Raw genomic sequence first — 25,805 nt, forward strand, 5'->3', positions numbered from 1 at the left:
ACATGACTTGAACAAGTACCTGAGGTGGAGAGGGGGAAGGGGGCACAGCCAGGGAGCCAGGGAAGAGTGGAATGAGAAGGAAGAGTGGCGAGTGCTAGCCTGCAGGCTGGGAGCGTCCCCACCATGAAGGTCTTGGAGGCCACTGCAAAGACTCTGGCTTTGCTCTGTTCCAATACAGCTTATGGCTATCACTTCTCAGGAGTTCTCCAGTGTGGGGGTTTAGTCACTGCTGGCTGCTGAGAAGAGGCATAGAGGAAGCAATCTCAGAGAATGCCTGGATGCCCCAGATCCTGTCATATTTCATCACTCTTTGGAAGCTGACTTTGATTCCACAAGAACCAAGTTAAAACATAAGATAGAGATGGGCTTCACATAGGTTAGGAAGTGGAAAGGGAGTTTCTACTCTGCAAAACAGAGTGAGGCCAGTCTATCCTGTCTTCCCGTCTGCTGGCCACTTTAGGACAAGTGGTTCAGACAGGATCACCAGCCCTGACCCCTTGCTGTGCTGGTAGCCAATTGAACTCCTGCGTCCTAAGGTCCATAGGCAGTTAGTGGCTGTGTTTTAGACAGAAAGAAATCTCACTTCATTCTGTTCATTCTGAAAATGTCCCCAGTCTCCAAAGAGACATTTTCCGACATAATGGAATGTGAGTGATTCACACTCTAAGAGCTTTTTTTCCTCCTAAAACAATAACAAAATACATCCATTGCTTTAGATTATTTCTGGCCCTAAAAATTTTTTTTCTTTCAAAGGACAAAAGGATAGATACATTTTTCTTATGCTATTATACTTATTTTTATATTATTACTCATATACTTATCAAAACTCCTTGGTACAAAAATAAATACAATAGTATATAAAAGATAATACAGTATGTACCACTAAAGGACAGAACCCTGGGGCTTTAGATAGGAGAAGAGACATCCCCCTGATATGCGGGATCAGGGGAAGAGGATTATGACAAAATACTAGTACTCCCAGAAAATAAGAGTGCATTAATAAACTTAAAAAAGAACTTTGCAAACAGTAAGAGAAGAAACAGTTATTGTTCGTATTATTCATCCACCCAATAATGCAGAAAAATGAGTGAATTGAAAGGGGAAAAGACCAAAGAATGGAGAGCTATAAACCTACTCTAAAACGTGAGGTATGTAAGTGGCATTTTGTCACAGTGAAACACCAAGCTCCATATAAATTCCCACAGTGAAGAGCATCCATCCAACCAACCAACATGTATTTTCTAAGTACCTACTATGTGTCATTCAGTTGTAGGCTCTCAAGGCCCCATTCAGTAGGTAAGAATCTGCAGCATCTGGGTGCAGGATGACTTGTCAGAAACCCAACATTTTCTGAATTGTTCACAAATTGTGCTTCTGTTACAAATTTATTTTCCAAATTGATTACTTCATTATAGAGACCATTCCACCTTGATTATGGCCATTAACTAATAAAAATGGTTTTAAATTCTAAACTCTTAATCAGTAGGACTAACACAAAGCAAGGCAGAAGAATTTAACAATATGAAATTAGCTTTTTTGATGATGATTAGCATTGTAATTAAAAGCGTGTAATCCAAGAATTTCCTGTCTCTGGTCAAGGACACCTTAACATTTTCATGTGTCAAAACTGTGGGTATATTGTCTCAATTAGATATTAAGCTGGTAACAGAAATTGGGGGTTTTAGGTCTCTATACCTGGTGGTCATGTTTCTGACCCTCCACCCAACCACATCAGAGCAAGTTGTCTGAGACAGTAAGACAAGATAGAAGAATATGGAGTGGGGATTCCTGGGTGGCTCAGTGGTTTAGCACCTGCTTTTGGCCCAGGGCATGATCCTGGAATCCTGGGATCAAGTCCCACATCAGGCTCCCTGCGTGGAGCCTGCTTCTCCCTCTGCCTCTCTCTCTCTCTCTCTCTCTCTCTCTCTCTCTCTGTCTCTCATGAATAAATAAATAAAATCTTAAAAAAAAAAGAATATGGAGTTATGCAAGGAAATTCTAATTCTTACACCTCACAAAGGGGAACAAAAGACCATGTGCTCAAAAGGTACAACCAACATTAACTGGAGAAATAATGACAAAGGCAATCCAGAGAGAATTCATATTCTGCCCATTTTCAAGAAGATCAAACCACACAACACAGAGCTTTCTTCTGACCAGCACAGGATGGACATGAAAGGTATGGAATAACGATATTTTTATTTTAAAGGTCAGGAAATGGAAGCAACAGAGAATTCTTTAGGAAAAAAATAATTGGTAATGAGGAAAAGAACAAACACATCTCAGGTATGAAACTAATTCTTCTGCAGACAGCCCATGGCTTATTAGAATGTAAGAAAGAGAACAATACATTTTGAAAAAGGAAGGTCCTACCCATTTCTCCATCTATCCTTCTCAGTAAGGCCTGAAAAAAAAAGCTACATCTTATGTGCCAACTGGATGATTCTGGTCAGGCTGCCTGCAGCTCTGTCTGGAGGGGGCTTCTCAGACTACATCAGGGATATGGAATCTGGTCACTGTGTTTGCAGAGTATTTGGAAGGAGGGAACACCATCTCAGATGCCCCATGTTTAATATCCCTGGTCTAGACCCAACCCAGACCATGTTTGCCCTGCAAAGATCTCCTTGAAGAGTAGAACCCAAGCTGAGCCTCTTGCCCCCAACTAGCTGCACTTGAGCACTGGGCTGAGCACTTAGCATCAGAATGCACACAATCATTAGCCTCCCGTTGCACCATGCAGTAATCCTACCCAGAGCGAATGCCAGCATGTAGGAGACAGAGCTCTCCTCCCCGACAGATGACTCTTTGTTTTTACTGAACTCAATGGGGTGCTGAACCTTCTGCCAAAATGAGGACAAGAAAGAGGGTGGTGTTACCAAGAAGCAGCAAATTCATGGATTTTACTCATTGGCAGGCTAATTTGGGGGTGGCAGGGTGGGTGGGCCACCTAGAATAGGCAAACAGCACCAGACTGTCTCCAGTTCAGAGCTATCTCCCTCTTCCCATATTTTTTGATTAAATAACTCCATTCTGGATTGCAAATCTCCAGGAACAAGCTTAAACTAATAGCTCCTTCAGAATAGCACTGAATTTCACAGGGGATGGGGAGGAGGCACCAGCATACATGCCAGGATAGGTCAACACCTACTCCCATATTTCTTCCTTTTTTTTTTTTTTTTAAAGTAGGCTCAGCACCCAGCATGGAGTCTTTTTTTTTTTTTTTCCAGCATGGAGTCTAATGCAGGCTTGAACTCATGATCGTGAGATCAAGATGTGAGCCAAGATCAAGAGTTGGACACTTAACCAACTGAGCCACCCAGACACCGCTCCCACATCCTTTCTATCAGCCTTCTTCTCCTTGATTTTGCTCAAGTCCTCCTTTACTATTTTTATTTTCTTTCCCACTCCCACAAGTCTCCAAACTTACAGAGAAGCAGAGATGAAAGGGAACTAATACTTTAGAGCCCCTCCAGGGAGACAGGCATTTTTTTAAAAATTAAAAAAAAATTTTTTTAACTGGGCATTCTGTAACATAATCTCATGTCCTCTTTACATTAGTCCCGAGAGGATGGATATTCCTGTTTTCATCTTCCAGACTTAGGATCTGAAGCTCCACATTCAGGAACTTGCCCATGGACAAGGATAATAAGATACAGACTCAAAAGTCTGTGTTCTTCCAACTGAACCAACGTGCTTCAAGAAAATGTTCTTTCTTGGTCCCCTTACTATATTCCCAACCTACCCCTAAAACAGCTTCCCACAAAGGCTCTTGAGTCAGAATACACAGCATAGTATTCACACTGGGAGGGATTTAAAGATAATAGAATCACAGACCCTTACTCTGTAGATGAAAAAAACCTATTGTGTTTTTAACTTGGCAGAAAGGAGGCAGATGTTGGAGTTCAAGTCCTGGTCCTCAAACCTTCAGCCGCCATTCAATCTTTCTGGGTTGATTGCTTCTGTAAAATGGAGTGATCATCACCTCTCTGCCTGCTTAGTAGAGTGGCTGCTCATTCCATCTTTCTGATTATAACAGCACATATAAAATATAAACCCTTATTATAGTGAAACTTCAACATAAAAAATACTTGCTTGATTGTTTAGGGGAACTGAAATATGAGTCATACAAAAATGAGACATCATTCCTTAACATTTAAAACAAAGGTGTATGAAGTCTTAATATAAAATGAGAAACTTCTGGGCGGCCTGGGTGGCTCAGCGGTTTAGCGCCTGCCTTTGGCCCAGGGCGTGATCCCGAAGACCCAGGATCAAGTCCCACGTCAGGCTCCCTGCATGGAGCCCGCTTCTCCCTCTGTCTGTGTCTCTGCCTCTCTCTGTCTCTGTCTCTCTCTCTCTTTCTCTCATGAATAAATAAATAAAATCTTTTAAAAAATGAGAAACTTTTAATAAAGTAGAAATCACACATGACACGGCAGCACTTAAGGCTGACTGGCTTTTCAGCTCAGCCTTCCCTCTTGTCACATAGAATGGCATAGGAGGTATCATAGAAGGTATGTCTGTAGATTGAAGGGGGAAGAAAGCCTGGATGGTGGGCTTCTGAGCTGGGACCAAGAGCCCCTTAGGGACCATCAAAGTGACAGCCTTCAAAGGGTTTATGAGTACTCAGAAGTTGTATGTAAAATGTTTTAGAAGAGCTAACGAACTTTTAATTTTTCCCCTGGAAAGAGAACCAATAGTTTCCATCAGAAGTAGGATAATGTAGTGGGTATTAGTTCTGAATTAGAAATTAAACCTTCTGGGTTTAATTAATCTGGGTTTTTTTTAATCCCAGGAACTTCGCTTATTAGCTATGACATCTTGGGTGAGTTTAATTAATCTTACCATGCCTCAAATTTCTCACCTGTAAAATGGGGTAATAATAGTAACTTTCTCATAGAGTTGCTATGTGTGAAGCATCTGACATACAGTCACACTCAAATTTTCATAGCTGCCACCACCTATACCATCATTATCACCATTGTGATTTCTCAAAGGGTCCATAACCTTAAAGGATGTTGACAAGTATTCACCATGAATACTTTATTATTATGATTAGTAATAGCCATCATTTACTAAGCATCTCCATTGGACCTTATATACATAAATATACTTACAAAGTACTAAGCACTACATGTATCACTTCCTTAATCCTTACACAGACCCTATGAGGTGAGCAGTAGTATTAACCTCATTTTACACTTGATTAAGCCTTGACTGAGGCTTAAAGGTTTAAGTAACTAGTCCAGGGTCACATGAGTAATGAGCACAGAGCCAGGATGCAAACTTTGTTCTGACTTCCTCCAGAGCAATAATTCTTAGTGAGTACAGAACTAAACACTTGTAGTTCAAGAACTTCTCCAGGTAAGCCTGCAGTGATTTGTGGCTTACCAAAACACATAAATAAAGGCATCAGGGGGTAGCACATGAGAAAAAGAAAAGATGCTGGTGCAGCAAAAATTAAACCATAGCATTTGTCTTCTCATTTTCATGAAAGCTGCGAGAACCACAAGTTTCAAAGGATCTAGTGAGTGAAACACGGCTGAAGATTTGTCAGAGATAGTGCTCCTTGTGGGTTCTGGGAGAAGAGGAGGTGTCCATATCTGAGACCCGGGAAGCAGTGAGGAAACCAGGAGACTCTGCAGTAGAGGCCAGAGGGGAAGTTGAAAGACTATAACCTCAGTCAGGAAACTGTAGTGAATGCGGGCAGGGGTTTGGACTACAAGAGGAAGATCAGCTTCTGTGTGCTGCTAGTGACATTGGTTAGACATTGTTTTTAGATAGATTTGTATGTAGGCAGATGGTTAGCTAGGTGGTTGGATAAAGTTTGCCCATTATTTGTGATACTAGCTCTCAGTGCCCAATACATGGAAGGTGCTTACCAAATATTTGGTGAACTGATTTGAAGGGGAAGTGGTAAATGATGTCAATTCTCCATGAAATAATTTAGTGGGGAATAGACAGTACAGGATCCCATTGTGAACATTAGCCTTCAACACGGTCTTCTGAAGAAGCACCATACTTGTTCAGGGGATTTTGATGTTATTCAAAACAATTTAGGAATGCTTCAGGAATTTTCTCCAAAGCCAGCTGATAGGCATGACACACACACAAAAAAAGTTATTTTATTAATTTGCCCAGTGTTATGCACAGGGTTATTATTGGTCTTGGCTCTAAATGACTTTTGACCGTTTGGGTTTCCTAACTTATCACTATTAATGATGTTCCTTAAACTGTGCTCCAGGCTTTGCAGATCATCCTGACAATGAGGGAATAATCTCTACATGTAGTATGTGTAATGATACTTTATATGTATTAACTCATTCAACCTTCATGATACCTTATGAAGTTGGTTCATGAATTAACTTCATTTATAGATGAAGAATCCAAGACATAGGTTTTAAAACTTGCTCAGGGCAACTCATTTAAGAGGTAGAGACCAGGTATTTGAATCACTGTGACATTACTGAAATAAGTGTCCATTTCCATTTCCCTCAAATGATCTAAAATGGAATTGTATTCAGTTGGATGTTGAATTCTCATTTTGTTGCTTTATAAAGGCATATTTTCTTATGGTTCAATCTTGTACCCATTATTTTCTTTAGCTACTCTCAGGGGATAATTTTGCTATTTAAACAAAGACACTGAGAGATGTAATGAAGGTGTGCTTCTATCCTGAATGTAGGAGGTGTGGTACAAAGGTACACAAATAGCAGAAACACTCACCTCATGTCCCTGTTTCTATCTCCTTCATTAGGATCTGTGTGTTGTACTAATAGAAACGGATGGTCATCCCCAAAACCACCTTGTAAGGTAGGTGTATGTTATTCTTATTTTAGACATGAAGAAACTGAGATGGGAATAGATTTAAGAAACCTGCCTAAGCAGTTCTGTTAACCAGGGGTTCAGATCTTTCAGATTTCAATGTCTGTCCCACTATATACTTATATGTCTTGATCCTTCAGGGTTTCCATTTCTGTGTAATGAAATATCAATCACAAATGTCCAGTATGAAAAAATTCGTCTTAAAAGTAGTTCCTTTAAAAGGTGGATCAGGTTTGGTTCAGAATTAAAGTCTAAGATATGCAAGATGTCCTCAAACCCCTTTAACTGAATTGAAGCCTTGCGATACAGATATATTATAACCCAAAACATGTAAACACAGAATTTTTTAGGGCAGGAGACTGATAATGGGAAAGCAAAGCCATGACTGTCAATTAAAGGAGAAAAAGATTTTTTAAAAAATTCATATATGTTCACATTAGGCTAGTGTGGTGATTAATTTTATGTGTTGACTTGCCTGGTCATTGGATGCCCAGAATAAATATTATTTCCGGGTATGTCTGTAAGGTTGTTTCTGGATGAGATTAGCATCTGAATTTATGGATTCAGTAAAATAAGCCCCCTCCTCTATGTGGGTGGGCATTAAGCAATCTATTGAGGACCTGAATAGAACAAAAGGCAGAGGAAGGAGGAATTCACCCTCTTTTTCTGCCTGACTATATGAGCTGGAACATCTCATCTCATCTTCTTCTGCCCTGGGATCTGGACTGACACATCACTTCCCGTTCACACATCACTTCCCGTTCTCAGGCCCTTGGACTTAGAGTGAATTACATCACTAGCTTTCCTGGGTCTCCACTTGGCTGATGACATATAGTGATACTCCTTACCCTCCATAATCATGTGAACCAATTTCTCATAACAAATTTCTTCACACACACACACACACACACACACACACCCCTGTTGGTTATGTTCCTCTGGAGAACCCTGACTAATACAGCTAATATTAAAGAGCCAAGAATTGCAACGTACTAATTATGCATCAGGTACTGTGACTCGGATCTTCTGCATGCTTTGCTTTGTTCATAAGTCATTTACTAAATAACTATCTGAGTGCCTAATGCGGGCCATGCTCTGTGCTAAGCACGGGGTACAAAAAGTCAAAGAAGATTGACCTGCCAGAGACCTACAATAATCTGCACAAAAAGTCTATTAAGGACTATTATTAACCTCACTTTCCAGAAGAGGAAATAGAGGCTCAGAACAATGATGGAGCTTATCTAAGGTCACACAAGTAGAACACTGTAGATCACACAGCTGCCTCCTACAAACCCAAAATTCTAAAAAAAATTATGTAAACGGGCAGACACAAAGCACTTGGAGAAGAAGGTGATAACCCTAGGTGCCAGCACGAAGAAATACTTATGGCAAATTAAATCCACCATTATTTCCTTTTTTTAAATTTATTTTTATTTTTTTTAAGATTCTATTTATTTATCCATGAGAGACACAGAGAGACAGAGAGAGGGGCAGAGACACAGGCAGAGGGAGAAGCAGGCTCCATGCCAGGAGCCCGACACGGGACTGGATCCCGGGACTCCAGGATCGCGCCCTGGACCAAATGCAGGCGCCAAACCGCTGAGCCACCCAGGGATCCCCCCACCATTATTTCCAATAGGTTTTCTGCTCTGGCAGATTTAGGCAAAGCTGCAGATATCCTGGGTTTCTCAAATTCATTGTGTTCAATGAGCTTCTATCACCGGTTTGAATGAAATGGAAATACATGACCCGGATGAGAGCACAGTTAGGTAAACTTTGGGGTAGACCCCAAAGGTACCATGCAGATTTCTCTTCCAAAGATTTCTTGTACCAGCTGCGAGGTGTGCTATTCACACAGCACTTCAGGATCTGCCTCCGCTGCCCAGAGCCACTTGCTCTAAGGCCAATCCTCTTCTTAGCTTGCCCACATCAGAGCAGTGACTGATGTGGCAGGAAAAAGGTTATTCATCTCAGTCAAACTCAGGACAATTCTGAAAGGGCATTCTAGCTCTAGAGTTCCCTGTATGGTTAGCTCAGGCTGTTGCTGAGCATGAGAACTGCTTAACTTCTCCTTCTGCCCACCCTACCCCACACGAGGTAAGCCCAAGATCACTCCTTACTAAATATCCTGTACTATCAACCTGGAGGTAGAAAAGGAGGCGTTTTGTTCTTTGTTAATCTTCTAAACAGCACAGCTACAATCAAGGACAAAAGTTGCACAGAGATAGCATTTGGTTTTAATAATTTCTTTCAACAATGAAATAGCCTGCCTCAAAAAGCAGTGCACTTTGCAAGATAGAGGAAGCACTGTTACTATTGGAAGGGTCAGTATCATCCAAACAGGTTGTATTTTAATGAAATTTGTTTCTGTTCATCTGCTGCTGGCTAGTATATTTAGAATTTAGTGATTAGAAATTTTTAAAAGGAAACCTCCTGGGTTCTGCGAATAGTTTGCAGGTAAATGGGGGAAAAATCCATTTCCTAAGGAACTTCCAGAAGGAATCTGAGATTAGCTAAACCCAGTGGCAGAAACTGTCAATGCCCACCACTATTCATTCACTCCTTTGTCTTTTTATAACAGAACCCTGAATTTTAGCTGGTTACATGTCAATCCAGCCAAATGTAAACAGCCAATGCCTATTTACATTTTCCCAGACTCCCTTTTAGCTAATGTGGCCGTGACTCAATTATGGCTCATGGTAGTGATGTTTGCAAACTCCTAGTGAAATTTTTAAAGAAAACCACTTGCCTTTTATTTTCTCTTTCCTCCATCCCAAGGCTGGAACATGGAGGTTATTGATAGTGGTAAGAGAGGTACAGTCTCAGAAAGGTAGAGCAAAAATAGAGAAAGTTTCTGGGTTCTTGAATAAAGCCTGGAGTAAGGCTCTATTACCCATCTGGAGTGCTTGCCAGTCTTGACTTTTACATGGGAGAAAAGTAAACCCCACTTGTTTTGTTTAAGCCATTACTATTTTGGTCTCTGTTAAAGCAGCTCTCCAATGTTCTAATTTGTACAGATACCAAATCAACAACTCAAACCTGAGTGCTATTCATTCCTTGCCCAATCAGCACAGTATCTTTTCAGGAGACTACAACATGAAAAGAATAGAAATTAACATCCTTTCCTGTGAGTTAACCCTTGCATTATCCCCTCTTCTTCTGTAGTCCTCTATCTTGTTCCAGCCCACATTATACTTCTGTAAAAAATCAAGGGCCACGGCAAGTTCTGTCCTGAAATTACATTCATTTGTCTATACAGCAGGACTTTTGCCAACAATCAAAATCCTGATTTTCTTTGCTGCTTATGTTTTGTTTTGGGGAGGAGTAATTTTCAGATAGGTTTATATTATATATACACATAGCTATCTCTATATGATACAGCATGCATGCATCCATCCATTCACTCCATTCATTCATTATTGGGTAATTTGGCCATGTAGTATGTATAGGGAACCATTCAAATAAAATAAGAACCTGTTTATGATAAGAGATATAAAATGAGTTATAATTCATTGATACATATTCACAGATGGATGAACAGAACAAGTGAGACACAACCTAATCTTTAAATTCCTTAAAAGAAATAGATTAGAAATCCAGCATAAGCCATTGTTATGAATAGTTTACCATTTGAAATTTCCTCTATTTCTATTAGTATGATGATTGACACTTTTGTAGCATAAGAATCATAGCCTACATGAAATATACTGATATATTATTAACTAGCATAGACTCTATTTCTCTTTTTTGCACCAAAACTCAGTGTAGACATATAAATGTCTGATTGTCTGACTGGAAACATCTAAAGTTGCACAAAGGATTTGCCATTTTTATCATGACACTAACTGGATTTCAGATTTTTTTTTCTACTTATCTGGTTCTGGAGATAACATACTATTCATGTCATTTGTGAAATGTAGGTACACATGGGTTATCTAGAAGAGAGTAAGGATCCTAAAACCAAGAATATGTTCTCCGTTACAATCTCTCTTTTTACTTATGTATATCCAGAAACACTACCTTTCCCTAAAGTAGCAATAACAGCCCACTCCCCTATACTAAATATCAAACATCATAAATGTTTGGCAATCATACTAATGGCAGAGCCAGGTTCTCACATTAGAGGGAGCAAGCTGGGGATGCAGGGGTGGTGGTGGTAAGTGGATCCGAGGGTCCCTTGGTTTGTGGTGTTGTTGGTGTGAAGAAATAGCCTAACTCCATAGTTGATTTCCCTGGGTGTCCCCACTACTCTTCACATTGCTTTCCCTAAATCTTTTCATCTGTCTTAACCACATCATATCAAGATATTACCTTGAAAATAGGCGTTGAGAAGAGTTCAGAGTAAACCACCACTCTTCTTGCTGCACCTTCAGCAACATATCTGGTTGGAGGAATATCTGCCAGGTGACTTGGGCATACATATTGTTTGTGATACAGGGAATTTCTTCCTTCCTAGATGCAACTAGCTCTCAGTAAATATATTCTGTGTATTTGAAACTGTTCCAGTAAATTTTCTTTCACGTAAATTTGTTCATTTAATCCCATGATCTTATCTTCTGACACATACTCCCAGGTAGCTTCCAAATGCCCACTAAGTGTATTAGACCCTACAGAAAAGTGAATATAAATGGATTTCAGGCATTTAGATAAAATTTTATAATCAATTTTAAAAAAAATTCAGTGAGTGAAAAATGATTTGAAAGATGTCAACTTGAAAAGTGAAAATGTATGCATTGAAAATGCCCCTCTTACTAGAAATAACTAGTATTACAGACCAACGTATGAGTTTAAAATTTGTACTTCCAAAAAAAATAAATAAAATAAAATTTGTACTTCTATTGCAGAATGGACAGAAAATGAATAGATTTCATGTCTCTTTTCTCAGGGAGACATCTTGAAATACCAAGTGAGTTAAAAATTACCTGAAATATCATTTCTGGTGGTTGATTACTATTAACAATCATTTTATTCATCACTAACAGTAGTGATAAAGGCCATTATAAGCACTAAGTTCCAAAGAAGGCATCATTATAGATTTTATTCATCCCAGGTAGGTAAATATTTATTCTCAAAGGATAGATGATTGTAACTTCTTTAGAAAGTTTAGTTGAAAAAAAAAAAAAAGAAAGTTTAGTTGAGATATTTTTAAAAAGCATCTCAAAAATGGTTCAGCATTTATTAACCACCTCTTTCAGGGGGCTGCTGTAGGAAGATCACATCTTTCTGAAGAATATGCCAAGAACATATTAGCTGCTAGTTTGAGAACCTTCATCTACTCTTTACAGCTATCTTTAGAAGACAGTTGTAGCATTTATCAACCACCACCAAGAAAATAGCGTATGTGTTGGAACTTAGAATTCAGCAACTACAGAAATCTGGCAGATGGGAATGGGGTGGGGATAAAGAGAAAATTGTAGAGAAATACCAATTTGAATAATATAAATAAGGCTACCTAAATCTTAGGTGCCTAAAAAATAAGAGCACTTAAAACAATTTGCTAATAAAATATGAGGATTATGAGTCTTAATATCTTCTTAGACTATGATCTATATTAGGTTAATATTTCTTTTGGGAGCATAGTAATGAAAAGGTTGGTTTCTTGTTTGTTTGTTTGTTTGTTTGTTTGTTTTTAAGAAAATAATTTCCTTGTTTCTAGGTGTTACGTCATAAAAAAAGGACACTATGTTTTTAAATCATCATCTTTAGGAAACATGTAAACTTCATATTGGTTTTAATTGTCCCAGAAGTAACTCTGGATAATCTTTTTGTTATTTTTTCCTTCTTTTTCAAATGCTTGCAGGAGAGTAAGTCAAAAACAAATGTGGTCCCATACATTTTCACCATTTTGAAAAGTACAAGTATTACAGTATAAAATGAGGATAGCTTTCTAAAATAGAACGAGCTGTTTAAGGTTGACAAAGTTCACAAAACGGTGACCATATGCAGCCTCCAGCTTAAGGAGTTTCTGATCTATTTAACATGTATGGGCAGAACACAGCTGTCTGTCCAGACTCATCAAAGATCTACATAAAACCACTCACCACCGGTGATGGGGAAAGTGCAATGTTGCCTATGGACGCCTTCAGCTCATCTACGGTTGCAGCATTCTTAAGAATGTCTTTAGATTGCAATGGCTTAATCTTGATGTTAAATTTCTTGTGTGATTCTTCTTCCTCTTCCGATTCGCTTGAAGAATAAAAGTGCTTTCCTTTGGTAGGTAGAACACAGTTAAAGATAACATAACTTAAAGATACTCTTTTCCTTAATGGGAAGCAATGAGTATAAGACAAGAGTGATTGCAAACAGAGGCAGCAAAAGTACCCTTAGATGGCAGAAAATCAAAGCAAAATACACAGATGACTAAAGAGCAAATCAGGAAAAGGTTTGAATTTATTCACCTTTTCTTGGAACACGATTAAGGATAGTGAATTTCCAGGAGCAATAGTTCAATGTCCTACATTTTTGCTTCGAGTGACCATTTGTGATGTCCCAGTAGCACAAACACTGACAGGCCCACATGAGCTTCCCTGTCTACCAAAAGAGGAAAGCCACTCTCTGGATGATTCGTGAGGAGTTTTCCGTCCTTCAGAGATGCTTGCCCAAGGATGGTTTGTGGAGAGGGCACAGGTGAGAGCTCTTTTCCAGTCACGAAAAGTGACATGGTCATGTCAGGTTTTAACAGACAACCCCAGTACCCGCAATTTACACAATTGTTTCTCAGTACATTTTTCTTTCTCCTCTCTCTCTTTTTTTTTAATGAATAGATCAAGGCAAAATGCCTGCTTGTTAGTGATCAGGCTGTTCTCTGCTGTTCATTCATTTCTAGTATTAGGAACAAGGGGACTTGGGAAGCTTGGGTTATTTCAACACCTTTTCAAAATCTGAGTTTATCAAAAAAAAAAAATCTGAGTTTATCATACAGTTTCTTAGAGAAAATAAAGATTAAAATTAAAAAACAAAGAAAGGATATAGCCGGGTTCCTCAGGTCTGATGCTGTAGCCTTCTTCATCCAGCTCAGGGGAGTTCTACAAAATATAAGAGTAGATTAAGCATTTATTATTCTGATAATAATCAAGGAATTGTTCATTTTTTCCTAGAGACTTCTATTTAAAGATACAGATATGACTCTTATTTTAGAAGGTGAGGATTTTAACCTTTGGAAGTGAATGCTGAGCAGTATATGTGTAGATATTTACTGAAGGATACTTGGAGAGTCTTCCTATCAGAAAAATAATCTAGAAATCCACTGTCAATGAAAGAAAACATTCAAAGAGCATTTATAATGGTTTTATTGTAAGCCAAGGACTATACGAAGCAACATAAAGGAAGACAAAAGGCAAATTATCTTTCCTCTGGAAAATGGCAAAGTGTTTTGATAGGCAAAACAGGTTAATATAGGGGTACTTGGGTGGCTCAGTGATTGAGCATCTGCCTTTGGCTCAAGTCATGATCCCGGGGTCCTGGGATCGAGTCCTGCATCAGGCTCCCCACGGGAAGCCTGCTTCTATTTCTGCCTATGTCTCTGCTTCTCTTTCTGTATCCCTCATGAATAGATAAATAAAATCTTTTTTTTTTAAAAAAGAAGTGAAATATAAAACACCAATCATCAGTGATAGGAGTTTGAAGGAAGAGGAAATTAGTGAAACTTGAAAGAATACAAGGGGTCTGCATGTGCCTTTCAGGACAGATGGAGAGGGCAGAGGGGAGTTGGTAGTAAGGAAGAGACTGTAAGAATGGACAGCATGGTTCAGATGGGGAAGGGAGAGGCAACAAAGAAGACAACTGGCTAGAAAGGAAGCCGCAAAGGGGGAGAACATTGGAATTGAGACCACAGATGGCCAACATGCTGGAGGAAGAATTCAAACCTAATGTAGCTACTGCTGCTTCTCAGGGTAGAAAGCAGCTTCCAAAGGTGTTTTGGAAGTATGCTTCAGGACAGACTGTGGGCAGAAGAAACTGGAGAAAAGAAATCTCATTCAAAATACTTGTACCAATTCAAAGAAGATGTGCTAAGAATATGAACCATGTTGGTGGTGGTGGGAAGTGATGAAAATCAAAGAATTTCATAAGGATAAGTGCTTAGTTCTTTGTAACATCTGTCATAGGAAAAAAAGGAGAGGGAAGGGTCAAAAAAGACTCCAAGATTTGTACTCTCAGTTTGTGGGACACTGCTGGTATTCCTTAATGAGCTAATTACAACAGCACACAACTAACATTTTTAAAAGGAGGAAAGATACAGGAGAGTTTGCATAATTGGGATTAGTATTATCATCTTTAAGTTCCTATTATATGGTAAGTACTATAACCTACGCTTTATTGCATTGAACCTTCATGACAATTCCACGTGGAAAGAACTATTTGCTTAGGAGGAAAGTAAGAAAAATGAGATGCCATTTCCCAAGAACACACACACAGCAAATGGTAGACCTGTGTGCTGTGACTCCAGACATTTGAGACTACACCCTGTGCCCTAGAAGGGATGCAGGTGAATCCATTCAAAGGTGGCCCTTTTAAAGGGGAGATTATAGGCCTTGGAAGTGAGAAAGGACAGAACCGGAGAGAGAGATTTTGGAGTCCCCAAAGTGATAAAAGTGCTATGACCATGGAGAGAAGGAAGGCCTGAATGCTATGGAAAAGCCATCATTTCCTAAGTATTTATTGTCTACCTCTTGTTCTTTAGTATTCAAGTTTACTTTTTAAAAAATGCAAGTGTATTGAGGTCACTTCCCTGCTAAAAACTTGTCACTGCACTTATAATGAAAGCCCAGGAACGCCTGGGTAGCTCACTGGTTGAGTGTCTGCCTTTGGCTCAGGTTGTGATCCTGGGGTCCTGGGACTGAGTCTCATATCAGGCTCCCTTCTGGGAACCTGCGGCTCCCTCTGCCTCTGTCTCTGCCTCTGTCTCTGCATCTCTCATGAATAAATAATCAAAATCTCAAAAAAAAAAAAAAAAAAAAAAAGGAAAAATAAAGGAAGTCCAATGCCTCTGTGCAGCCCAGGGCCCTCGTGACCTGGCTCAGGTTTGAGCTTCCCTTCCCTGAAGTCCCTCAGCTACACAGCCTTCTTTCCATTGTTGACTTATACTGTCTGAATACACAAGCTCTTTCCCATTTCAGGGTCCTTATAAATGCCATTCTCTCTGCCTGGAATTGTCTCCCCTCAAATGTTCAGCCAGTTAATCCCTACTATACTTAAGGGCTCTGCTTAAGGTCACATCTTCCCTGGGGTCTCCTGTACTCTCACCTCTCCCTGCCAAAAGCAAGATGACATAATCTCTTAAGAATAAAACCTTTCTTATGACTTAAAGAAGGTAGTGTCTAGTGTAGAATTGCAACAGCAATTCTTACATGACCTAATTAGTTTTCAAGACTAAATAAATATGAGGGAAATTATACTTCATTTAAGCATTCACATGTTGACCAAAGATAGCACTAGAGTGTAGGGTTTAGATGGAGTAGTATGTGATTTGATAAGTGATTTGGCATTTTTATTGTCATACTTCTTGTTTGCTTAGAGTATCCCATTTTTTGTGTGTGTATTAAAGAATCTTACAAAATACAAAAGTCCTTACAAAGTCCTTCTAGGTAATGAAGGAGTAACTAACTCTGGGAAAACAAATCACACTTTCTTAATATTTAGTAGTTCCCCTTATTTGTGAACAATTTGGATTTAGGGTAATGTATTTGTGAAAAATTTGAATTTAGCATAACATAGGGGTTGGGATAGATTTTAGGGAGCTGAACTGCTAAAAATACCTAAAAGATCCCGATCCTGGGAAACAGATAGAGAGGACCAGGTGATGAGGTTGGCAGACTGACCCGTTTTAGACTGGAGGAATGGGAAGCATCAATAATTTAACCTCTCTGAGGTTCAGCTTTCTTTTATGTGAAATGCAAATAATGTGTTTGCTTTGTAGGGTGGTAAGGACCCATAGCATTTGATATTATGACTGACAGAGTCAATAAATGGTGGTATTATTTATTGTAAAAATAAAATATTGGGGCTCCTGAGTGGCTCAGTTGGTTAAGTGGCTGCCTTTGCCTCAGGTCATGATTCCAAGGTTTTGGGATCAAGCCCTTCCTCAGGCTCCCTGCTCAGCAGAGAGTCTGCTTCTCCCTCTACTCTTCCTGCTTGTGCACTGTCTCTTCTGTCAAATAAGTAAATAAAATAAAGTAAAAATAAATTTATTGTTAAGAAATATGGAAAAGCTTTAATATCAAGATTAACTTTTATAATAGGGGAGGCTGGGTCAAGATATTCATCTAATGGATATACATGCAAAAGCTTTTTGTAGGGATTGTGAATTTGGGCACCTGCTATACAATAGAAATGATCTTTGATATGAATATGATCTACATGTTTTACATGATTGGAAATCCAAGAATGATTGTGGCTATCCCTATTGTGGTTGGCAAAGTAGGTGTTGATGATGTGAATCCATTTCCAGGGGAATCCGGTGGAGAGTTTAGGTCTTAGCTGAGAGTATGCTCACTCCTTGAAAACAACGAATGATTGTCACTTGACCTGAGAATAGTCTATACCATGAAGTTCTAATAATTGTTTTGTGTTATGGTTTGGATGTTTGTGTTCCTGCCAAATTCATATGTTGAAACCTTAACCTCAAAGTGATGGTGTTAGGAAGTAGGGCCTTTGGGAGGTAGGGCATAAGAGAGGAGCCATCATAGTTGGGCTGAGTGCCCTTACAAAAACTTCCCAGTGAGGTTGCAGCTAGAAGGTGCATCCACAAACCAGAAAGTGGGCCCACAACCAGTCACACCAAACACCAAATTTGCTGGCACATAACAATAGACTTCTCAGCCTACACAACTGTTAGAAATAAATTTTTGTTATTTATAAGCCACTAAGTTATGGTATTTTTTTATAGCAGAATGAATGGACTAAGACACTATGAAACCAAGCCCCAGAGGTTAACTGACTTGAGTTGATTCTCAAAGATGCTTAGAAAAAGACCAGGACTGTAAAATCTGGAGTTAATATTTTAAAAAGCATATTTTTGGAACACATATCACAGGCTAGGCAGGTACTGATATAATCTGCAAATCATTAGCTCATTGAACCCTCTCAATGTTATAAAGTAACTACTGACTTCATTTCTGCTGGTTAGCAAACAACTATCCCAAAGCCAGACACAGCTGATATATGGAAGGGCTGGGTCTTGAATCCAGTGTTAGAGACTCTAGTGCCCTTAACCTCTATCTCCCTAAGCATGCCAGGCACTGCCTAATGAAATGGAGAATGTTCACTTATTTCTTTGCCTTTTATAAACATAAGGATGCCTCGACTCATTTTCAAATTGTGAAACACTTAATAAAGAAAAACAATCTTCTGATACTCACATATCTTTCCCAATCAATTTCCGCATAAAATCCATTTGGTGCCCCATTGCTTTTCTTCTGCAATAAATTTGAAAATAAATTTAGAATAGAAACATTTGAATTAAAAAAAAGGAACAAAGAACACTTAACTCTTATCTCTATTTAGCAAGAGCTATCAAAATCCAGCACTGGAAAGACAAATTAGAGCAGCCTATTAAGCAATCACAATGGTGTAACTGAATGGTAAATTGAGCTGCTGTGACACTGCATAAAAGAGCTTACATACTTATTTCACAAAAGACTGTAGGATACCTAAGCATAGGGATGGTAACAGCTAGCTGTTCAAATTTTATTCAGTTACTGAAAAATTAGAAGTATCTACATTATAATTTAATCCTCCACACCTTAAGGGGATATAATCATTGACTTTCATGTTGCTCTTATATACAATTAGGTCCAACATGTCTAAAGAGTATTCAAGTCATTAACTAACCTTCCTTTAGCTTTTCTAATACTGACTCAACTTTTCCCTAACCACCTCCTTGATAGAATGTAAAGGAAATCAACTCTGAATTAATTCAGCTCCTAGGTATTAAAAATAGTGTTGGTATTCTTTTCAAGTATAGGATTCAAGGATTGACTGTAGATTTCTGTCATCTGTGTGTTCTATGCCTCCATGAGCATACATCATTGAAAGATGACTAGATATCAGCGTTACTGTCTCTGGATTCTATTCAAGTTCTATTTTAGCAACTAGAACAATCACGATAATGGCCACAAGCACTTGAGCAAGGATGTGGCAACACACAAATAGAGATTTCTAGGATTTCCTACTTTTTTGTGAGCAAAGGACAAAAACACAAATCAGGTTGGTAATGGAGAGTCCATTTAACAACATTCCTATATTTAGCACATACAGCAATGGTATGTCACCAAGCACTAGCAGATTTCAGAACAGCACATATCAAAAATGGTGAAGCATGAAGGGTGAGGACAGGACTTCAAATTTAACAATCACAGGTAAAGTCCACTGGAACTACAATGTGAACAGCCAACACCTAATTTGACAAATAGGTAGGAGAAGTAAGCTTTTCATGTATGTGTAGCACTAGAAGAGCAAATTAGAGGCAACCTAGTAACCATGGTCATTGGCTAGGACTTACTGGATGTTGGCCTAGGCATTCTAAGAACTAGAAGTTCAGTTAGGGTGAAGAGTGGGGGAGGCATGGATATTGCGTCCACGTCCTCTCTCTCCTTATCCACCAGCACTGCGCTAGTGTACAAATACAAGAACTCAGCCATGCCTCCAGCATCCAACAACATAGGCTCTATAACCCTCTTCTATTTTGTTTTGCTCCTGACAAAGATCATATACTTTGTCAGACTACAACATTTTAACCTTCTCACAGAACTGCCTTTATTGAATTAGTGTTTTGATGATATTCTCCCTAATTTGAACAATGGGCATTTTTAAAACCTGCCAAATCAACCTTGTACCTCTAAAAGCTACAGAGTTAAGGACATGGTCCGTTACATGATGGGCTATCCAATAATAAAAAATCTCTCCCATGGAGAATGGGCATGGTTCCTATCTTCTTTTTGTCATATTTGCTCTCTTGCTTTCTTTTTTGATTCCTACTTTACCAATTGGTTTCCATATGACTTCTTTGCAAAACTCTTCAAAGCTTTCTTAACAAGTATATTTATAAATTCAATATACAAATTTAATTTATGATAATGGGAAATCAAACGAACAAAGTTGATTCCAAAGAAGTAAACTCACAAATTTTGTGATCACCATAGTACTACTATTAATATACTAAACATTTTTTCAATACAAAGGATAGTTATCTAAAAACCAAACAGATTAGGTAAATTACTGAGATCAAAATTCTAGTTTGCTTCCATAATAGTCTCATCTCCATAACCAAAACCCTTTACAACCAAGATAGTTTATATGTTCAGCTAAATAAATAAATAAGCACGCGCGCAGCGCGCGCGCGCGCGTGTGTGTGTGTATCGTTCCTGAGAATACATATTCAACATTATGAATAAAAGTTACTGAATTTTCTAGATCTGGGCTGAGTGAAAATTTCCCAGTTTCCATGGAAACTAATATAGAAGATTGAGATGAAGAGAAAGCAAAATCTAAAAAAAGAAATTTCCTTTTAAACTAGAAACATTTTTAACACAAATACCAGACACAAACAACAAATCATAAACAATACATTTTTGGGCAGATAGCATACAAGCACACCACACAAATACACACACACATATACGGCTTTACCAGAGGAACTAACAATTTGGCCTCATTTGTGCTAGCAGATAATATAGATATATTTCGTTTCACAAGTGGAAATTGTCAAGTTAAAGCTTGGCTAGAGCCTGGCTGAAATTCTTCTGGTCAAACCCCAAGAAAAAAAGCAATTCTCCTGGTTAAACCACTGATGCAAGGTACATCTCATAGCAATAATAGGCAAGGTGATGGCTCTTTCAATTTTCAGTTGGAAACATTGAGGAAGCAAGAAGCAATATAAATAGGAAAATATCAATTAAAGACTAGGCTTCATTGTAAAAGCAATATTGGATATTCACTAATACATGAACACTGATTTTTTTCTCTTGGAGTTGAAGTTACATATTCTTTTGTTCTTTTCTGTATTTTCTAAAATTCTACATTAGCATAAGTAACTTTTCTAATTTGAATATATGACTTATTTAAAGATAATTGAGGCTCGATCAATGTTAGTCATGCTAAAATAGGTATTTTACTTTGGTCAGGCTTATGATCTGCTTTCAGATAATGTGATGGGCTAAATCAACATATGTAGTAACAATAGTGTTCAATTATACATTCATCAAAGTTCTCAATTTCCACTGTGAATGCTCCTCTTTTCCAAGGTCAGCTCATGGCCACATAGTGTTCCTTGGACATGAAATATTAAAGATACATGATATACTACATAAATATTATCTTTTTGCCACTGAGGCAAGACTTGACTCACTTTGTAAATAATCCTATGGAACAGCACTGTTCAATAGAACTGTCTGTGAATGTGAACATATTCTGTATGTGTACTTTCCAATATGTTAGACACCAGCCACAAGTAGCTTCATATGAAGTACTTGAAATGCAGCAGGTGCAACTGAATTTTGAATAGGCATATGTGGTTACCACATTGGACAACACAGCCATAGTTGCTGATAATCTGGGCCTGGGTCAGCATCCCTGACTCACCAACCTTTGGTCAAGTACATTGGTTCCCACAAGCCAAGGTCCTGTCAAATTCTTGATGTTACTGAGATAGTGCTTATCCTCATAAATGACTACTCATTTCGTATGGTGATGTTTATATTATAGCCAAAGCTTTCTTAAAGATAACAGATTATTTTAAAAATTTGGATCTCTGTCCTTTGCCTAAGGCAAAGGAGACACATATCTTTTTATACCAGATCACTCTTTGGTAGTATTTTCAAATGTCAATAAGGTCTATATGGCTGATTTAAAAATTGGTCCTGGATATTCAAGAGTAAAATTTGGAAATACCTAAGAAAACCTTCTCAAATTGATTAAATAAATGCTACTGTTTTTTTTTTTTTTTCAAATTTCATATTGGGATTTTACTCACTGTTTCTACCACCCCTTGGAAATTTTAAACTAAAATCTGTTTCCTTACCGAAACTTTTTTTCCTCCTTCACGAGCACACTCTGCTTTGTTATTGTAGGGTGGTTCATGTGGGCTGGGCTGCTGGAATTGATTGTTTTCATGTAGAAAAAAGTTGTTAAAGGATCTGTTTGTTCTTCAAGACACATATAAAGAATCACATGGAGTCAGCAAACATACCATAGAAGAAACAATTTCTAGACCAAATCGGAGGGCCTACCAATCTTGGCAGGGTTCCTTAATCAAAGATGGACTTTGGGGCCCATAATGAGGCTCTATTCAGCAGGCCAGTTTGGCTAGGCCAGGAGAAGAAGGAAGAAGAAGGAAGATGCATCCCAGGCACTAGATTTTATGTGGAATTAGTCCTTATTCAGCCAGCACTCAATTTACAGGTAGAGAACAGACACCAGGACACAGCTAAGAGACTAAATAAAAATGCTTACACTTCCAATAGAAGTCTGAAAAATCTAGCTCTACCATATTTTCCTTTTATCAAAGCCTTCCTGGGGGTTGGCAAATACATACAGCATGAACAGCTGACAGCTCCAAATCTGGGCCCTTCTCCTGTGCACGTGTTCAGGAGGAGCAGAGATCTCTCACAGCAATGGCTGGGACTCCCTGAGCCCCCCAGGCTGTGTGGATGGAAATCTGAAAACATGTGAGTGTATCCTGCGCAAATTAGAGTTTGTCTCTGAGTTAGAATGCATTGTCACACGCAGCTGCCTGAAGTCTCAGATGTCATGACAGAGAGCTCTGCTGGGGAAACATTCACCAGTGGGGATCAAGACAAGCCCACCTTTGTACATGCAGCCCTGCCATGAAGCCTCTGTAGACTAACCTTCAAAAGCATTGTCACCAGAGATAGGCTTCCTTAAGTTTTGAGGAACAAATTAAATAAGCATCAGGACATCAAACTTATTGCACAGCCATTTATAAGCATTAAGTGTGTGCACCACCACCTGCAGTTTGCAAACCACATTAGTGAAACCATACATTTCAACCTCAGATACTTTTCAAAAGACAATGATTTGGAAGCTAAATCAGCCAGGTAAAAAGAGGTAAAAGAAAGTCTGTCTGGATTCACAGATAGAGGATATTAAATAAATCAGTCTGAGTTTGAAAGAAAATCAGATTGAGATCTCTGAGGACTGAATGCAAACAGGAACTTGCTCTCCTGGGCTGGAGCGCTATCATATCATAGCAGTGATACGATAAGGAAGTTCTCAAAATTTGGTGACCTAGGAGTATTTGGGGGAGTTTTTCCAAATGGTAAAACTAACAGCTGGCTAATAATTTCCAGTTACCTAGGAATCTGTTCACCCTGCTTCTGAGAACATTGCATTTATTTTGAATGTAGCCTTTTTTTCCCAAACAGGTCTGCTTTATTTCCTGAGAAATCAAAATTGAATGATTCCTCTTTCCTAAAATCGTGACCAGTGGTATTTACGGCATTTCCAATTAGGGAACGAGAAGGGTACAATGGTTGATAGATAACTTTATAGGACTTGGAATGGTGGCAGAGAAAGAGAACTCAGGGAACTCGGGTAGGAAGCCCCGACTTCAGGTGCACAAGTCCCCAGAATCCCGGCCGGGCTCTTTAATGCAGCGCGTACTCATAACCGCCCGCTGCCTGCCAGGGCTGGACCTACATGCCAGAGCTGCGTGTTCCACCAGGGAATTAAACTGATGGCCCTAGAAGAGCAGAGAACACTGAGGTAGCAATGGGGCCTCAGAGACAATGGAGGGCTAGGGGATGAGGAGGTGTGTGTGTGGGGGGGCACGAGGGGGAAGGGGTTCAGAGAAAAATAGGACAAGGGTGAGGGTGGCAGAGCGAGAGAAGCAGGAGATAGCGGCCCAGCCTGGGAGCAGCAGGGACAGAAGCAGAGAAGAGCTAACAGAGCCTTGCTGAGGTCAGAATGAGGGGGACAAGAGAACCCAGGGAGGGGCCAGGACAGAAGCAGAGAGAAGACACAGAAGCAGAGAGTACCTGAGACAGAGTTAACGAGAGGGCTCTGAGCCAGAAGCAAGAGGTGAGGAGAAGCTGAGTCTTCTGGGTCTTTTTTTTCCCCTGCTGAATAGAGCCTTGATTATAGCGTTACCCAATGTCTGATCAATTTCAGTCTACTTTCTTAACATTTCATGGCGAGAACTACATGAATGCAAAGGGACCCCATAGCTAAGAACCTTGAGTCAAATGTGGAAGGAAAACTTCAGCTATGGCTGCAATTAACACCTCAGTTTGGGTATAATATTATAAAGGGTGATTTTTAAAAATATATATATTTTTAACCACCAGATTTATTTTAGTTCCCACTCCAGCCCAATGAGCCTAATGTGAGTCGCTCTTCTTATTCAGTAACAGCTGTTCTTTTGAACCTTCTGAATAGGCATCTGATTTAGATTCGGAGGAAGTCATTTTAGAAGTTGGTACAGACTCCCATAAGCTCAACTCAGATAAATCCAAGGGCATGTGCCACAGTCTTCTTAAAGAAGCAAGAAATCTGGTGGCCAGCAAGGAGTCATAGTCACTGTTAAGCCTAAACCCAGTGGACACATTTTCCTCCTTCAGGCTCTAAATTCAGGCATAAGTGGTTTCAAGACCACTCCCTACTTAGGAATTGAATATAGAAAATGTATCTACAACTCAACTAAAGGGGAAAAGCTTCTTTCAATTTTATTGGATCTCAGCTCCATTATGACTTTGTGGCCTCTGTTGGAGAAAAACATTCTCACTTAATGAGCTTTTATATCATTAAATTGGAAATGAAATAACAGTTAATGGTAGCAGCCCCTGCAGGAACTGTCTGGCTTTTGACCCACCATATTGATGAGGTTTGCTTGCCTACTCTGGGGCAGGATTTTAGGTGAATGCAATAAATAAGTTTAACTTGACCAAGACTGCATTTGTATGTCCCATGCCATTACTACAGAAAATTATAGCAGTGAGAGGTCTGAAAAGTCATTTAGGCTATTTTTTCCCTACAAGAAAAAAAAAGGGGGGGCTTTAAGAAATTTAAACATAGTGTATATTGAAGTGCAAATCTACTGAAAATGGTCATTTAAATACTTACAATTCCATCTCTATCTGGTGAACCTCTGTAACAAAAAGAAATTGGTAGCTATTAGGAAAGGAATCATTCTTGCTACATAGACTAACGCACAACGATTAAGATTCACAAACCACCTCTCCCCCTTTCCTGCATTCCCACCCCAGTGAACCTGGCTAATGCAAACTCAATCAAAATGAATTGGTTGAATGATATTTGATTGTGGGATGTGTGTCTGTCAGGGGTGGGGGAGTGAGGGTGGGTGGGAAAGCAGATTCTCATTAAAAGCTGGTGTCCAAAAAGCACAGGTTGCTAGTGCAGTGCCTTGTTCCACTTTTGAGAGGGTAGTTTATTAAGAGTCTATCTTACTCAGCGGGCTCCATTAAACTACCACAAGGAATGTGAACTGACTTGTCCTCTCTCATCTTCTCCCCTGTGAGTGGTCTTGAATTTTCCCCTCTAGAAAGGAGCGCCTATGGTGTTTTTCTATTTACTTTGAGAATCTGTATTTTCTTCCCTATTTCTATACTTACTGTACCTCTGATTAGAGGAGAGCAGGAAATGGAGGACAATGTTTGCTAAATGGCTCGTTCTGCTGATTGAAGTCCAGGATAATTAATTCCTGGTGACACTGTGCTGTAGTGCCAAAAAGTAAGGGTTCTAGTGTAGGATAAATCTGGGTGTTCAGCCTCCACCACTTATTAGTTCTGTGACCTTGAATACAGTACTTAATCTCTCTGAGATTGTTTAAATAAGAGAAGGTATAAAGAATTTACAATTAGTTCCTGACACATAGTATTTTAGAATGTTCATTTGTTATGATTTTCCCCCCTCGTTCATTATGTCTCCTCACTGAGAACACAAAACTGACCACTTGCAGTCATTTTAGACTTCACAGCAAGTAATATCACTGTTTCTCTGGAAAACTGAAA

The 25,805-nt window shown here is 39.1% G+C and overlaps 1 protein-coding gene and 1 long non-coding RNA gene across 31 annotated transcripts in view; one reads left to right on the forward strand and one right to left on the reverse strand.

The window, feature by feature from the left end:
- SGIP1 (SH3GL interacting endocytic adaptor 1) overlaps nucleotides 1-25,805 on the reverse strand; it is a 207,274-nt gene that overhangs the window by 94,146 nt on the left and 87,323 nt on the right. For 8 of the 26 annotated variants that reach the window (XM_049110318.1, XM_049110317.1, XM_049110325.1 and 5 more), the window contains 6 exons: nucleotides 24,898-24,922; nucleotides 23,814-23,897; nucleotides 21,839-21,910; nucleotides 18,180-18,236; nucleotides 13,793-13,847; nucleotides 12,864-13,039 (listed from right to left, as the gene is read on the reverse strand). In XM_049110318.1, the coding sequence (XP_048966275.1) occupies nucleotides 12,864-13,039; nucleotides 13,793-13,847; nucleotides 18,180-18,236; nucleotides 21,839-21,910; nucleotides 23,814-23,897; nucleotides 24,898-24,922 (469 nt within the window). The remainder of the gene's footprint in view (nucleotides 1-12,863; nucleotides 13,040-13,792; nucleotides 13,848-18,179; nucleotides 18,237-21,838; nucleotides 21,911-23,813; nucleotides 23,898-24,897; nucleotides 24,923-25,805) is intronic. The other 18 variants (XM_049110321.1, XM_035716981.2, XM_049110331.1 and 15 more) reach the window with 4 other exon arrangements.
- The window catches only part of LOC112647188 (uncharacterized), a 142,736-nt gene that overhangs the window by 65,971 nt on the left and 50,960 nt on the right, over nucleotides 1-25,805 (forward strand). For all 5 annotated transcript variants that reach the window (XR_007410809.1, XR_003128171.3, XR_004816236.2 and 2 more), the window contains exon 4: nucleotides 6,755-6,810. This is a non-coding gene — a long non-coding RNA (uncharacterized LOC112647188). The remainder of the gene's footprint in view (nucleotides 1-6,754; nucleotides 6,811-25,805) is intronic.

Source organism: Canis lupus, chromosome 5 (genome assembly GCF_003254725.2).
Source record: "Canis lupus dingo isolate Sandy chromosome 5, ASM325472v2, whole genome shotgun sequence".
NCBI lineage: Eukaryota > Metazoa > Chordata > Mammalia > Carnivora > Canidae > Canis > Canis lupus.